The sequence below is a fragment of the Bos indicus x Bos taurus genome, chromosome 1, assembly GCF_003369695.1.
Source record: "Bos indicus x Bos taurus breed Angus x Brahman F1 hybrid chromosome 1, Bos_hybrid_MaternalHap_v2.0, whole genome shotgun sequence".
In the NCBI taxonomy this organism is placed as follows: Eukaryota; Metazoa; Chordata; class Mammalia; order Artiodactyla; family Bovidae; genus Bos; species Bos indicus x Bos taurus.
In genome coordinates, this window is record NC_040076.1 from 80,658,249 (window position 1) to 80,672,633 (window position 14,385).

Genomic DNA, 14,385 nt, shown 5'->3' on the forward strand with positions numbered 1-14,385 from the left:
TTTATTATTATTACTAATAATAAAACCACATTATAGAACAGTGGTTTCTCAACTTTGACTATATATATGTTTGAACCTGCAGAAGCTTTTAACATATACTGATTCTTGAGTTCCCCCAGAGATGTTGATTTAATTGGTCTGGTGTGAGGCCTGGGATTCAGTGTGCTTAGGGATCCTCAGGTGATTTTAACATGCAGCCTGCTTTGAGAGCTATTGTCATGGAGAAAGGGCATTATCTTCTGATTTACTTGTATTCGTGTATCCAATGACTCTGACAACTGTGTTACACTATTAGATGTGTTAAAAATAAGAGTGACTCACTTACTAGCTCTGTGTCTTTGAAAGAATCATTTAATTTTCATACACCTCAGTTTCTTCTTCTCTAAAATAGGAGTGACTTATCTGAAGGGTTATATTGTGGAGATTTAAATAAAATGCATGAATTGACTAGGACAGTGCTTAGCACATAGCAGGTACTCAAAATAGGAGTTGTTATAGAAAAGAGCTGTGGACGTGGCCCTGCTTTGCACACTCAGAAATGGAGCTCTGTCTCCTGCGTCTGGAGGGGGTCTCACCGCACAGGCATGGATGGGGCGGTCTCTACTGAGGCTGTGCTCTCGCACCCTCAGGTACACGTGGCACCTGAAGTAAGATCAAGGAATGCTCTGAAGAAGCCCCTCGTTGTGCTCAACTGTCTTCAGACAAACAAGATGGCGCAGTGCCCACTTATTCCTCAGGGAAAGAGAAACCCAGCCCTGAAATCTGTTGAGAAGGAAATAACGTATCAAAGACCACCAAGGAGAAAGTAATGGGTCTCAAGTTTGAGAATTAGATTTTTTCCCTTTTTTGTTTTTTTTTTTTTTTGAAATGGAATTGTTTCCCTTAAAAAAAAAAAAAAAGGAATTGTTTGATGCTCTGAACTCATAAAAACCTATAAAGGAGATTGATGTAAATGTATGGTGAGAAACACCTCTCGTGGAAATTCAGGAGCCAGCAATCTCTTGGATTGCTTTTTTCTATTTAATTTGAGGCTAGTGGTCAAAGAATGAACATGCTTCCATCTGTTTACTTGAATGTGTACATATGATGAATACATGTGTGTATATGTTTGTACATAAGATAAATATATACACCTATGTATATATAGGGGCTTCCCTTGTAGCTCAGTCAGTAAAGAATCTGCCTGTAATGCAGGAGACCTGGGTTCAATTCCAGGGTCAGGAAGATCCCCTGGAGAAGGAAATGGCAACCCACTCCAGTATTCTTGGCTGGAGAATCTCCATGGACAGAGGAGCCTGGGAGGCTATAGTCCAAGGGGTCACAAGAGTCAGACACGACTTAGCGGCTAAACCACCACCACCACATGTATATATAAATGTGCATATCATACATTTAAGGATAAAGCAGGATTAGCTCAATAGCACTTGAGAACCAAACAATTTCTGCGAGAATGAACTGGGGAATCTCTAAAGTGTGGTAATAACATGAAAAATTCAAGTGAAATCACTCCCTTGGTTCTCAATCAAAATGCTGTCTCTATGTTACTTTTGCAGAAGCCACAACCAGGAAGACTCAGTCTCCAAATTTTTCATTTTTTAAAAAATGTGTCTACTCTGGCTGAGCTGAAAATCTCCCATTGAAATTGATTCCTAAATATAGTGTTTGCCCCAAATATTTAAGCTACTCCTAGAGTAATTTGAGTACAATGCATACGTGCCCTTAACTGAGATCTGACCTAATACTAACCTCTCTTCCATTCTGTTGCCTGAGTGACTTTTAACGAACAGACCTGGTTCTGCTACTCTACTTCTGAAAAAGTTTTTAACAATTTGAAATCAATGTCCTTAAGTCGGCATTCAGTACCCCCACAAATCTGGCTCTGACTACTCTCTGGTTCTAACTTTGCCTAAAGGTCCTGTAATGCTCATCTATCTCCATATCTTGGTTCACCCTGTCTCTTCTAAGAATACCCTGCCTGCTTCATGTCTACCTTTCAAAACCTTATTTTTTATAGCCCATTTCAAATGCCACCTCCTTCACAGGCCATCCCCAGTCCCCACCCTAACCCTACGCCATCCTAGCTTACTTCTTCCCTGTTCATTTTACTTCTTACCCACTCGGTGCTTCCTTGAGCTTCATATCATTATCGCAGCATTAATTACATATTGTGATGTAATTACACTTGTGTATTAATTACATTTGTGTTAGCAAATGTTTGGGAAGTACTAGTGAATAGTGCTTAAGGAAAAGTAATATAGACTTTTGAACCAGACTAGACCTGAGTCAAAACCCTGACTCTTAGGTAGGTCACTTAACGTTTCTAAATTTCAGTTTCCTTCATCTGTCAACCGAAGAAAATATTACCAAGTTTGCACAGGTTGGTAGGGGAGAGTATATGAGAATGTGTAGTAAAGGTCTTTAATAAGGCATCACTATTATTACCGCAGTTATTCAGATCCTGTCCCCAACTAGTTCATCAACAGTACCTAGCAGTGTCTTACCCTCCATAGTGTTTTCTGAATTGAGTGGAAGCAGCCCAAACTGATGGCATCTGTTGCCTGGATCTTACTGAGCTATTAGTTTTCCAACATCTGTTTTGAATTTCAGAGAGAAATGTCCATTTTTAGGCAACAGCAGCATTTTCCTGTGGCATTTCAATTTGTCTCAATCCTGAAATGATTAGAACTTGTGCTTGATTGAATCCAAGTCAGCAAAGTCATGAAGAACAGCCCAGCACAGGCATATCTACTTTACATGGGCCTAAGAAAGCATAACCCTCTATACAAAGAGCCCAAATGCCAAGGAATCCCACGTCAGCGTTTAATGACATTGCCCTTTGTTCAGATGCTTGAATTGCGGCAGTAATGGAGCTTGAAAAGCTGTTACTTATTCACAATACTGTGAGAGGGAGAACCCAGAAATTCTGGTTTTCTTTGATGTCTAGAGTACTGGTAACTACACAGGATGCACTCAGGATGTAACAATTATTGATTGTCTTTTCTTGACTCCAAAGTCCCTTATAAAAGAAAAGCCACCATTTTCTCTTGTAGTTTCTAAATGACTTCCTGTGGAAAGCAGAATTTTTCCAAACTACATGCGTATGAAGCCTGCCTCTGTTTCAGCACCAAGGACAGAACCTTGCCAGGCTTGATGCCCACCCATCCATTTAATTAACATTTTAAATGCTTTAAAATTTCTGCTCAGATATTTATTTGATCATCTAATGTATTATTCTTCTGAGCACTAATAATGTGTCAGTTGGTATGATATACAAAGACTTACAGCTCTGAAGGTAGAACCAGGCAAAAGATGGGCAAGTTAATAACTATAGCACTATATGACAAGTGCTGTTACACAGTTATGTGCAAGTCATGTGGGAGCCAGAGGAGGGAGTGATTGACTGACTAGTAAAATAAGGCTTTTCAAGGGAGTCAACATTTCAGCTGGCTACTGAGAATTGAGTGAAGTTTGCCATGCAGAAAAGAGACTCCATGAAAGAGTACACAGTGTGTTCAGAAATTTCTAGACATGTGATTTGACATGGCTGGAAAATGGAGTGAATGAATGGTTAAAGTAAGAGATAAGGAGTAGGCTGGATCAGATCACCAAGTACGTGTATATGGGCAAAGGGAGTTAAGCTTTATCCTGGAAAATTAAGAACCATTTAAAGGTTTTGAGCAGAGACATGATCTAATCAAATTTGTGTTTTAGAAAGATAGTTCATACAGCAAGACTGAAAATGTACTGAAAAAAAAAAAAAGAACTGAGAGGGCAGAAAGGCAGATAAAGGTGACATTCTTCCATGTGGTTCTGGAAATGAGGGGCTGCTCCATCATAACCAGCATTACACATGAAGGATTGACTTGGCCTAGCTCCCATTTGCTGTTTACCAATGTTTCACATATGGGTTATGTCTTTCCAGATTCTTCCAAGAAGATAAAGTATGTCTTGGCTGAATTTAATGAGGGTGGGAGCCTCAAACAATATGGCCCACATGAGGTAAGAACATTTTCATTTCAAGCCTTTAAAAACCCCATATTCTAGCCTTTCCATAATTTGTTCAAAGTTTAGCTCACTGTGAAGAATTTGCTTCTCAACACATTTTCTCCCAAGTTTCATTGATGCCATTGATGCTACCTGGAGTTATATGTTCCCCAAGTCCATATCCTGGTGGTTCAGATGGTAAAGCATCTGCCTACAATTCAGGAAACCTGGGTTCAGTCCCTGGGTCAGGAAGATTCCCTGGAGAAGGAAATGGCAACCCACTCCAGTACTCTTGCCTGGAAAATCCCATGGACGGAGGAGCCTGGTGGGCTACAGTCCATGGGGTCTTAAAGAGTCAGACACAACTGAGCAACTTCACTCTCTCACGACCTCACAAGTCCATTCACCCTTTCAGCGTCTCTTCTCTCCTCAGATCTCTTATCCTCCTCCCCTCCTCAATTCCCAGTCATCGAATGTTTTCTACATCACTGAGAAAATAGAAACAATCAGAAGAACTCGTCCCCAAGATACTCAACTTATGTGCCCACCTAGCTATACTGTTTCTCCTGTAACTGGGTCAACTCTCCATGCTCTGATCTCATCTCAGCCCCTCACTTGTACACTCAGTCCCATCCTCTTTGGCCCACTGACGGGCCTTGCTTCAGCAACATATTTCTCTCTCGCTCTCACTCTGTCTCTTCCCATCAGTTTTCTCTAAATATTAGATCTGTCCCATCAACAAATAAACATACTGCTATTTCTCCTATATTAAAAAAAAAAAAAACTCCTCTGACTCCACTTCTCCCTGCATCTACCACTTTGTCTCTCTCCTATCCTTTATCACAAATAAGCTGTTCAAAAGATGTGTCTATACTCATTGCTTCCAATTTCTCTTTTTCCCACTTTTCTGAAAGTTCTTCAATCAGCATGTAGCCAACCACTAGTTGAGACAGCCAAGAACCTCCATGTGGCTATACTCAAGTCACTTTACTCAACAGCATTGGACATAATTAGTCAAATCCTCCACTACTTTTTTCACTTGGTTTTCAGGACACTACACTCTCCTGATTTTTCTCTTACCCCTTTACTTGACATTTCCACTTGAAAATCAAATAGGAATATGAAACTTAACATAAGCTAACTGAGCTTTTTCATCTTCCTCTATAAAACCTGTTTTTCCAGCAGTCTTTCCCATTTCAGTAAACGACAGCTCCACATTTCAAGTTATTCAGCCTTAAACTATGGAGTCATCATTGAATTTTCTCTTTTCTGCTTTCCTCACATCTCTCAGCTAATTTATCAGCAACTCCATCACTTCTACCTTCAAAATACACCCAAATTCCAGACACATCCCACTACATGCTCTGCTACCACCCTGACCTGCGTCAGCAGTCTCCTCATTGGGCTCCTTGTTTTTGCTCTTGACCTTGAAAATCTATTCTTCACACACATACTGAGCAGTCTGTTAAAACTGAAGTCAGATCATATCACTGCCCTGTTCCACAATCTCTTCTGGTCTGCCCATCTGCTACTAGAGTCAAAAATCAAGGTCATTACAATCTGCACCCCTATCCTACTCTCAGACCTCATCTCCTGCTAATCTTCTTCTCATTTTTTCCCAGCCTTATTAGCCTCTTTGATGCCATCAAACAAGTGAAGGTCACTTTAACTGTAATATCTGTGCCTTTGCTCCGGCCTCTTCCTGCTGTGTTCCTCCCCTAGCTTTTCATATCATTCATTCCTTCACCTCCTGCAAGTGTTTGCTCAAATCACCTTCTCAGTGGATGTCACATTCTCTATCTAAAATGTTAAGCCTTACTTTCCCTACGTTTCATATCTTCCCACTCTGCCTTATGTTTCTCCTTGGTACTTCTCACCATCTGTCACACTATATAACTTAATTATTTAATTGCCTATCTCTTCCATTGGAATATTTTTGTTCACTGCTATGTCCTCAGTGCCCAGAAGAGTATCTGGCTCATAGCAGGCACCCAACAAACATTTGTTGAATGAATAAATGTATGCAAGACTTTTCTTACTTTCAAATTCAGCTCATGTAAAGTTTTCTGAGAGTCCAGGCACTGTGCTGGACACTGTAGAAGACATAAAGATGAGGAAGTACAGTTCCTGGCCTCCCTCCAGAATTACTTCCTACTGGCAGGGCCAAGTTTGAGAGCCATGACCCTGGAGTCACAGGATCTTAGTTTAGACTCCTACCTTTGCTACAAACCAGCAATGTGACCTTGAATATTTCACCTGCTTGAGCCTCAATTTCTTCATCTGTGAACTGAAGATAATAACAACCAAAAAGAAAGACCTTGAAGTTTACAGTTGAGTGGACTACATAAGATGATTTCTGAAAAATGTCTAAGACTTTAAGGACACTGAAAATAGTGCCTATTATTATTCCCCTTCTGTTCCCTTTCCCCAGAATGTTTTAAACTCAACTCCCTCTTCCCTGGTCCTGGGTCTTTTTATGAGGGCTAATTGCAGAAAAGCTACTGATCATCAGGACAAACTTGGGAGGAGGCTGGCCACTTATTTATTCATGTTGTCATCCTTCCAGTAGACCTTGAGTCGGTTCCTTCTCTGCTGGGTCCTAGGAAAGAGTCAACAGAGCCCATACCCTAGGGGCACACCTGAGAGGTGCTTTGGATAAAATGCATAAACCACCTGAGAGTAAAGCAGAAAGAGGATTGCCAGAACAGGGACCAGACTGAAAACGCACCATTGCAAAGAACATCCCTGAGGACAAACCATGCAGAAAGGATGCCAGAGGCAGCAAAGACCTTGCAGCCCCCAGTTGCCACCCCCACCTCCAAAAACATAGGAACAAAGACCAGTGGGGGGTGGTGTGAATCAGCCTGTCCGCCCTGAGGCTGACGAGTAGGAGGGCACAGTTTGGTCAGGGCTGCAGAGGGTGTGAAGGCCACAGGAGCTTACAGAAGCAGGGAGCAGCTTGGCTGCTATGAGCTTGCTGCCACCCCCGCCTCCATCAGGCTGCCCACCCCCCGCTCTTTATACCCTGGCATTTCTGTGTCCCAGGGGAGCTCCATCACTCTGATTTCATTCTCTCTCACAGTGTGGCTGGCTTCAAGTAGGTATAATGTGCCAGCACGGGGTTCAGAAACAAGGGTTTGAATTCTCTTGAGCTTGATGGCTTACTGCTGCTGAAATGTCTCAACGAGCAGTGAGTTAGCTGTTGGAAGGGGCAGGCTGCTTAGGAAAGCGAGGCCAGAAAGGAAAGTTTGTAGAGTGGCTGCATGTGGCCATGATAAGCATACCCTTGCCCGCTGGCACCACGTGATTCTCTGGAGAACAGAGTGCCACTGAAGACTCAAGAAAGTAGACAGAAACAGTGAAGCCAAGAAGATAGGGGGACCTGGTAGCATCTTAGCACGAAGCACAGCTCTGCCTCTTGCTTGAGCAAGTTATGTTTCCAGAATTATTTTTTCATCCACCGCATGACAGTAACAGTACCATCTCATATGGTTGTTTCAAGACTTAAGCAAGACAGTGATCAACAGACTCTTCATCTCGTTCTCCTTCCTTTTTAGCCTGTAGAAGAATTAACAATTGCTTAGCTAGTTTCCACATGAAAGTCACACTTTATGGGGAAAAAGAAAAAAAAGTCTGAGCAATGGCAGTGTCTAAGATATTACTCAGGGCTCTGAGAATTGCCAGTGTGCTGCACAGCGGTTGGTTATCTGCTTTGAGCAACGTACCAGCCACTTCCTACCCATCACACAATAACCAGGCAGCTACCCTGAACCTGGTCTGTACTGATAAAAAAACGTATTCTTTTGCAACCCAGATGTCACTAAAAGTGGCCCCTAGTCACATCTCCTTGCCTGTTGAACTTGAGGTGCTTAGAGGGACTGGCAGGGAGCAGGATGTCAGCCCCGGGGCCTGGACAGATAAAATGGCAGGAGCACTGGACCAGGAGTCGGAAGATGAGGCTTCTGGTTTCACTTTGCTGTGAAATGGCTGAGGCAGATTAACTTCCAGAGTCTTGGTGATGTAAGGCGATCAAGTCCACTCTGAGCTCTTCTGATGTGAATGCTCTGTGTTTCTGTGCCTGTTTTGTACCACTTTGTTCCCCAGGACAGGGCCATCAGTGATTGAACATGTGCTCAGTCATAACTGTTTCCTAAGTTCTAACAGTTTGTTGGTTTTTCTTCTATGGCACTCACCACTGTTGACCCTGTATTAGAATTATTTCAGTACCTTTACCACTGAGTCTCTTAAAAGTATGGACTCATGCCTAATTCACCAGTGTGTTCCACATTGGTGCCTAGCACTCTGTCTTGTACCTGGGAGACTCAGTACATATATATTGATTGAAAAGACCCCACAGTAATTGATGACAGCAAGTATACCAACTAGAGACCCAACATCCATTAAAATACTATTAGGAAATACCATGATAGGTGGTGTGGGGGATACAAAGATGGTATAAGACAAATCCCTACCTTTTAGCGTGTGTGTCATGAACAACTATAGGGTAGCAATGTGAGCGTCGCAAGTCAGGAACCAAGGTGGAAAAGTAGAGCAATTCAGGCACAAGAGATCATACTAGGCTTTCTGGAAGAGGTGGCATCTGAGTTGGGCCAAGAAAGTAGTTCATGTAAGTACATGAAAGCCTGGCCAGGAAAGAACACAGAGATCAGTGTGTAGAGGTACACGTAGAGAATCAGAGGAGAAAAGACCAGAATGGTCTCTGAGCTTGGAGTGGCTACAAACCTAGGTTGGAGTGGGATTATAGTAGAGCTTTGAATCCCAAAGTACTCAAGGAGTGAACAGGATGATCCACTGGACTGCAGCAATTCTGCATATTAGATCTTCTATTTACATCAATTTTTTTCTAATTTCTTTGTCTTTTATAATGTATAGTAGAGGAGCACAGTAACATGTATACAATGTGTAAGTGAAGATAAATGGGAGTGTATGTTTGAAAATCTTAACAGAAGGGCACATGATTTTAAAAGTTTGCAGACAAGTGATCTCAACTCTCCCATGGGTAATTAGAAGCTGAGGAAAGTTTTTGAGTTGGGAAGCAATCTGATCAGAATTGAGCTTTGGGAAGATCAACCTGGCAAGGATGGGAAAGATGAGAGGGCTAACAGATGGAAGTGGAGGCAGAGAAGGCTTGGAGGGGCATTGCAGTGGCCCAGATGGGATACATGAAACCGGAGTCTGAAACCAGGAATGTGAGGGCCTTCAACATTCCTTGTCAGGTTGGTGGCAGATGGGCCATGGATACAAAAAAGACCTGGATATGACAGAAGTTGCAAAAGAACAGCAGAAAGAAGGGAAGAGACAAGAATTGATCTCAGACAACTGGGAGTTCAAAGCTGAGCCTGGAATATTGAGAGGATAATGCTGCCATTGGCATTAACAGAAACTGCACAGTCAGGAGGCCTTCCCTTGTGGCACAGATGGTAAAGAATCTACCTGCAATGTGGGAGACCTAGGTTCAATCCCTGATTTGGGAAGATCCCCTGGAGGAGGGCATAGCAACCCATACCAGTATTCTTGCCTGGAGAATCCCCATGGACAGAGGAGCCTGATGGGCTATGGTCCACAGGGTCACAAAGAATCAGACAGGCCTGAGCAACTAAGCACAGCACAGCAGCACAGTCAGGAAGAGGAGCCAGTTTAAGAAAGAACCTAATAGCAGTTTACAGCTTGAGATCTTCTGGTCCAGCCCTACATAGTTTGCTGAAGAAAAACCCAAGGAGGAAAATGTGGTGGACCTTAGATTAGTCACAAGTTCTCCTGAATCTTACATTGGTCTTGTTTGAAGATCTTCCAGTTTTGGTTTTTTAAGAGCATTATGTAAGACTTCAACTGAATTTCATTTTTATTAAATCATTTAGTACACTCTATTTTCCAGAAATATTTTATGCTGATAGTTTTCAATTTGAGGCCAACCCCAAAAAAGTTAACAGAACATTTTGGAGCTCAAAGCTATATTGTCAAATAGTACTTGTTGATTAAAATGTGCAAAAGAAGGACAATGCAAAAAAAAAAAAGCCTTTTAAAATAAATTAATAATAAAGATGAGAAAATCTAAAAAAATATAATTGGATTTGTAACCCTCAAGAGAGGAGATTCGGAGGTAATGCACTGGAATCCAAATTGAATGGGTTAAGGAGGTGAGGAGAAGTGTGAAGGGGAAGGGAAGAAGCACAGGCTAGTAGCTCAAGCCACCAATAATTTCTTTGGAAGAGTGATCTGAACATGTTCACAGGTAGAGAAGCAGGTGCTGGGATACGCCATAAGAGGCAGAGAAGGTAAAATCCAGGGTCACATTGGGTGGGTTCCATTTGAAAAGTAGGAGAAGATTTTGCCATTGTGAACTAGGAAAATGGCAGAGGATGTGCAAGGAAGAGACATTCTGAAGTGTTGAGGTAGTGGAGACAGGACAGAAAGAGTATAAAATTCAGGAAAGGCAGAGAGAGAGAGATGGAGACTGAGAGCTATCCCAGAAATGTGAGCCCACCATTTGCTTGGAAATCCTTCCTCTGGTAAGAGCCTTCATTATCCTCTGTCCAACCAAATCAGGCTTCCTCCACTCTGCCAGGGAGATATTTGAACTGCCCACCCTGAAGCTAAAGAGAAGCCACCTTGCAAGCACCCTTCCAGTGTGGTCCAAAGAGTGTTGCTTGTTTTAAGGACCAAGACTTAGTATCACAAACCTGATGCTGCATGTGCCAGCCAGCTCCTGGTTCTGGGAAGACTCTCAGATCTTCCAGAAGAGACAAGGGGTTAAATGCTATTCACATTTTCAGGGAGAGCCAAGTAGCCTCCCAAAAAGGGATTTTTATCTCTATTGTTCACAAAAGCCTGCACAGCGGATCTTGGAGCAGCACTTCCTCAGATGATTTCCAGGAGCATCTGCCGATTTGATGAAAAATCTGATGCCATCAAAACCCAAGCCAGTGATGACTCACTGCGCACTGCTGTTGTCGGGTGTTTGCTGAGAGCAGCAGCTCTTTCTGGCAGTGCTCCCAACCTGGGACCAGAAGCCAGGCAGCACTGGGCAACATACAGCAAGGAGAGGTGCTCATCTGGGGCATGTTTCTTGGTTCCACCTTCTGTCCTTGGCATCCTGTTCTTCTCTCCTGGAGCCTTAAACCTTCACAAGGACATGTTTTGAGAACAACTAAGCCAGACACACACCCTCCCCTGTTATCTTGAGGTTTCTCCAAAGAAGGTCAATTATGAAAGTAATGAAAGATGGAGCCTGTCCCCTTTTTATTTTCTGGGACCTGAATCCCAAGGAATCACATCCCTCACAGTATAAGCGGAAAATTGACATACCACAGAAGAGCAATTGCTTTCCATTGTGTTTTCAACTACATCCTTCTTCATCTTTTTTTAATTGAAGTACATCTGATTTATGACATTATATTATTGTCATGTGTGCAGCATAGTGATTCAATATTTTTATAGGTTATGCTCCATTTAAAGTTATTACAGAATAATGGTTGTGTTTCCCTGTGCTATACAATATATCCTTGTTGCTTATTTATTTTATACATAGTAGTTTGAACCTCTTAATCCCATGCCCCTGTCTTGCCCTCCCCACTTCCCTCTCCCCTCTCTCCTCGTCTTCATCTTAACTAGGACTCCAGGGCACTGACCTAGCCCTGCTCATTAGAGTCAAGACCCTCATGTGGGGCTGGACTCAAGCAGAGCCCTCATTCCCAGGGCTCACTCTCCATTGCCCCCTTTTCTGCCTAAACTTAGACAAGTCTTGTTACCAAAGCCTGCTGTGGTTTCGTGTCCTACCAAGCCCCAACATGTAACCACCAGTTTTTTCTCTTACTTACATCCTACCCCTGCTCCTGTACCTGTCACTCTCTTTCACACGCTGAGCTTTCTCATTCCTGCCCCCAACAATCACTCCACTCCCTCCAACTTGCCTTTCCGCTGCCAGCTCCCCAATTCCTCCTTCTTCTCTCCCCACTCACTTCTCTGTCTTTCCATGTCTCTCCACTGACATTTCCCTCTTTATCCCTTCTCAGCCAATCAGCTATGATGTCTTCAAGCTGTTCATGAAGGCATACCTGGAAGTGGACCTTCCTCAGCCACTGAGCACACACCTCTTCCTGGCCTTCAGCCAGAAGCCCCGACAGAAGACCCCTGAGCACCCAAAGGAGGGAGCCAGCAACAGCGAGGCCAGTGGCGCAGGTACCTGGACCAGCATCCCCGAGACAGAAGGGAGATTTTGCAGCTCTGACCCACTTGCCACAGGCTCAGGCTGCATTCCCAGAGGATCCCTTGTGCGTGCTAACTTCACTATGGCGGGGAGGAGGGAATGCGGATCAAGGAATCAGGACTCCTGCCCTCTCAGGAAGTCCTGTCTGACAGATCTCTCATAATGCCTGCCACTCAGAATCAGAGAAGAGGGTGGGGAATAGGAGGCATAACATAATGTATGGCAGTGGGGGTGGGTCTTCCACAAAAGTTGCCAGTTCCTGGGGAGCGCAGTCAGCTTGTGTGCCCTGAGGGTGTTAGCGCGGGGAAGGTGTGGTGACTGCCTTTCTGGAGTTTGGGCTATAGCAGGGAAGACACAGCCAACTCCTATAAGTGAGCATGAATCCAGCAGACACCAGAGACACTGGTATACCCCAAGAGATCCAGACTTTGTGGGGTCTCCTACCTCCCAAAAAACCTAGAGGACAGGGGCTGATCATGATATCTTCTTTTTATTCCCCAGAATCCGACATACAGAATGCAGATAATGCTGCCAAAGCAGATGAAGCTTGTGCCCCTGATATGGGTGAGTCTTTGGGGGAGGAGTGGGCAGAACCTCATTCCTGGGGGGCAAGGGTAAATCTGACTAGCAATTTTGTCTCCATGTAACAGTATACCCTTGAAAAGTTCTCATCTACTCAGAAGGGCAGGTCAGGACTTCCGACAGCTCATTAGATGTTTACTTCTGATGGATCTGCCTAGCCAAAGGGTTGCGGGGGAAGGAGAATGCATAGGGGTTTGGGAGAAGGGGAGCAGAGAAAGAGAGACAGAGCCAGAGAGTGTGTGTGAAGTGGCTATAGGGCTGAGGTGGAGACGACTCTCTCATGGAATGGCTAAGAGGGCGTAGGGTGAGAAGGCGAGAACAGGCTTGGTTGATTTCCAACAATATTTGCATGCACGTGTTTGAACAAGTGGAGAGAAGCAAGAGAAAGCCGGCTAACATTGTTTTGACGATCCATTTGCCAGGCACCTACTTTTATTGCATGTTTCACCTCAGCCTTTGTAATCACGCCACTTCACACACTGAACTGAGGCGTTAAGAGATTCCATACCACTGTGTGACTGTGGACCTAGAGATTCAACCCAGGATTGTTCAGACCCCAAGCTGCTGCTCTTTCCTACACCGAGAGAGGAAGCAATGGTCTCTCCTGAGATGCCTAGACTAAGGTTTGTCTCCACATAAAGGCACCAGTCTGCTTAGGTCCTAAGGCAATGATCAAGGCTGTGCTCCTCGTGGGGCCACTGTCATCATGCCTGGCTGTCTGTGCACCGGCTCTTGGGTCATGATTGATGGAGAATCTTCCCTGGCACATTTATCAAAGGGAGGCCGTTCCTCCATTGACAGTCACGGTCCCAAGGGCAGAAGCTCCTAGGAAAGAAAATATAATCCTCCTTGACCTCTGTTCTAAGATATAATACAAATTTCCTGGGTACAATCAATTCAAGCTGGGTCAGACAATAAGACTATTGGCTAAGAATCTGGACTTCAGAGGTAGAGTTCTTGGGGTTGAGGCCAAGCTCTGACAATATCTATCTCTATGACCTTGGGTATGTTTGGATCATGTCTCTGGGCCTCAGTTTCCCCATCTGTAACATGAGATGACACTAAGTGTTAATACAGAGGTTAAGTGAGTTATGTGTATAAGATGCTTACAATAGTGCCTGGAACAGAGCAAATGTTCAGCAATTATCATTCAGGCCACCCTCCAGAAGTCACCCTATTCTCAATTCATTGTGTCTGTCAGAATCTCTTTCAGTCTATACCCTCAGTCTCCAAATGTATCCACTGGGCATCCCCTTTTCATGGAAGGACCCTCAGGGACTGTCTCCTTCCCAGGTTGCTTTTGGACTAAGGGAGACAGACCTCTTTTCCTTTGCATGATTGTTTGGAAAAGATTGATACACATTGGTGAACTCCAGCTCTTAAGATGTGCCCAACAGATAAAGAATGCAGTTTTAATGTATCTCTCTACTTACCTACCTACCTAGCTATAGTCCATGGGGTCACAAAGGGTCAGAGACACAACTGAGTGACTAATACTTTCAAACCTACCTCGATATCTATCTATCTAAATACATACATACCTGGCAGGATAGATTAAAGATAACACAGAATGAGAACTGACTGTAACAGGG

The 14,385-nt window shown here is 43.6% G+C and overlaps 1 protein-coding gene across 3 annotated transcripts in view; it reads left to right on the plus strand.

Annotated features, from left to right (window-relative positions):
- DGKG (diacylglycerol kinase gamma) overlaps positions 1-14,385 on the plus strand; it is a 226,520-nt gene that overhangs the window by 62,792 nt on the left and 149,343 nt on the right. For all 3 annotated transcript variants that reach the window (XM_027538801.1, XM_027538802.1, XM_027538806.1), the window contains exons 3-5: positions 3,923-3,999; positions 12,018-12,183; positions 12,713-12,775. In XM_027538801.1, the coding sequence (XP_027394602.1) occupies positions 3,923-3,999; positions 12,018-12,183; positions 12,713-12,775 (306 nt within the window). The remainder of the gene's footprint in view (positions 1-3,922; positions 4,000-12,017; positions 12,184-12,712; positions 12,776-14,385) is intronic.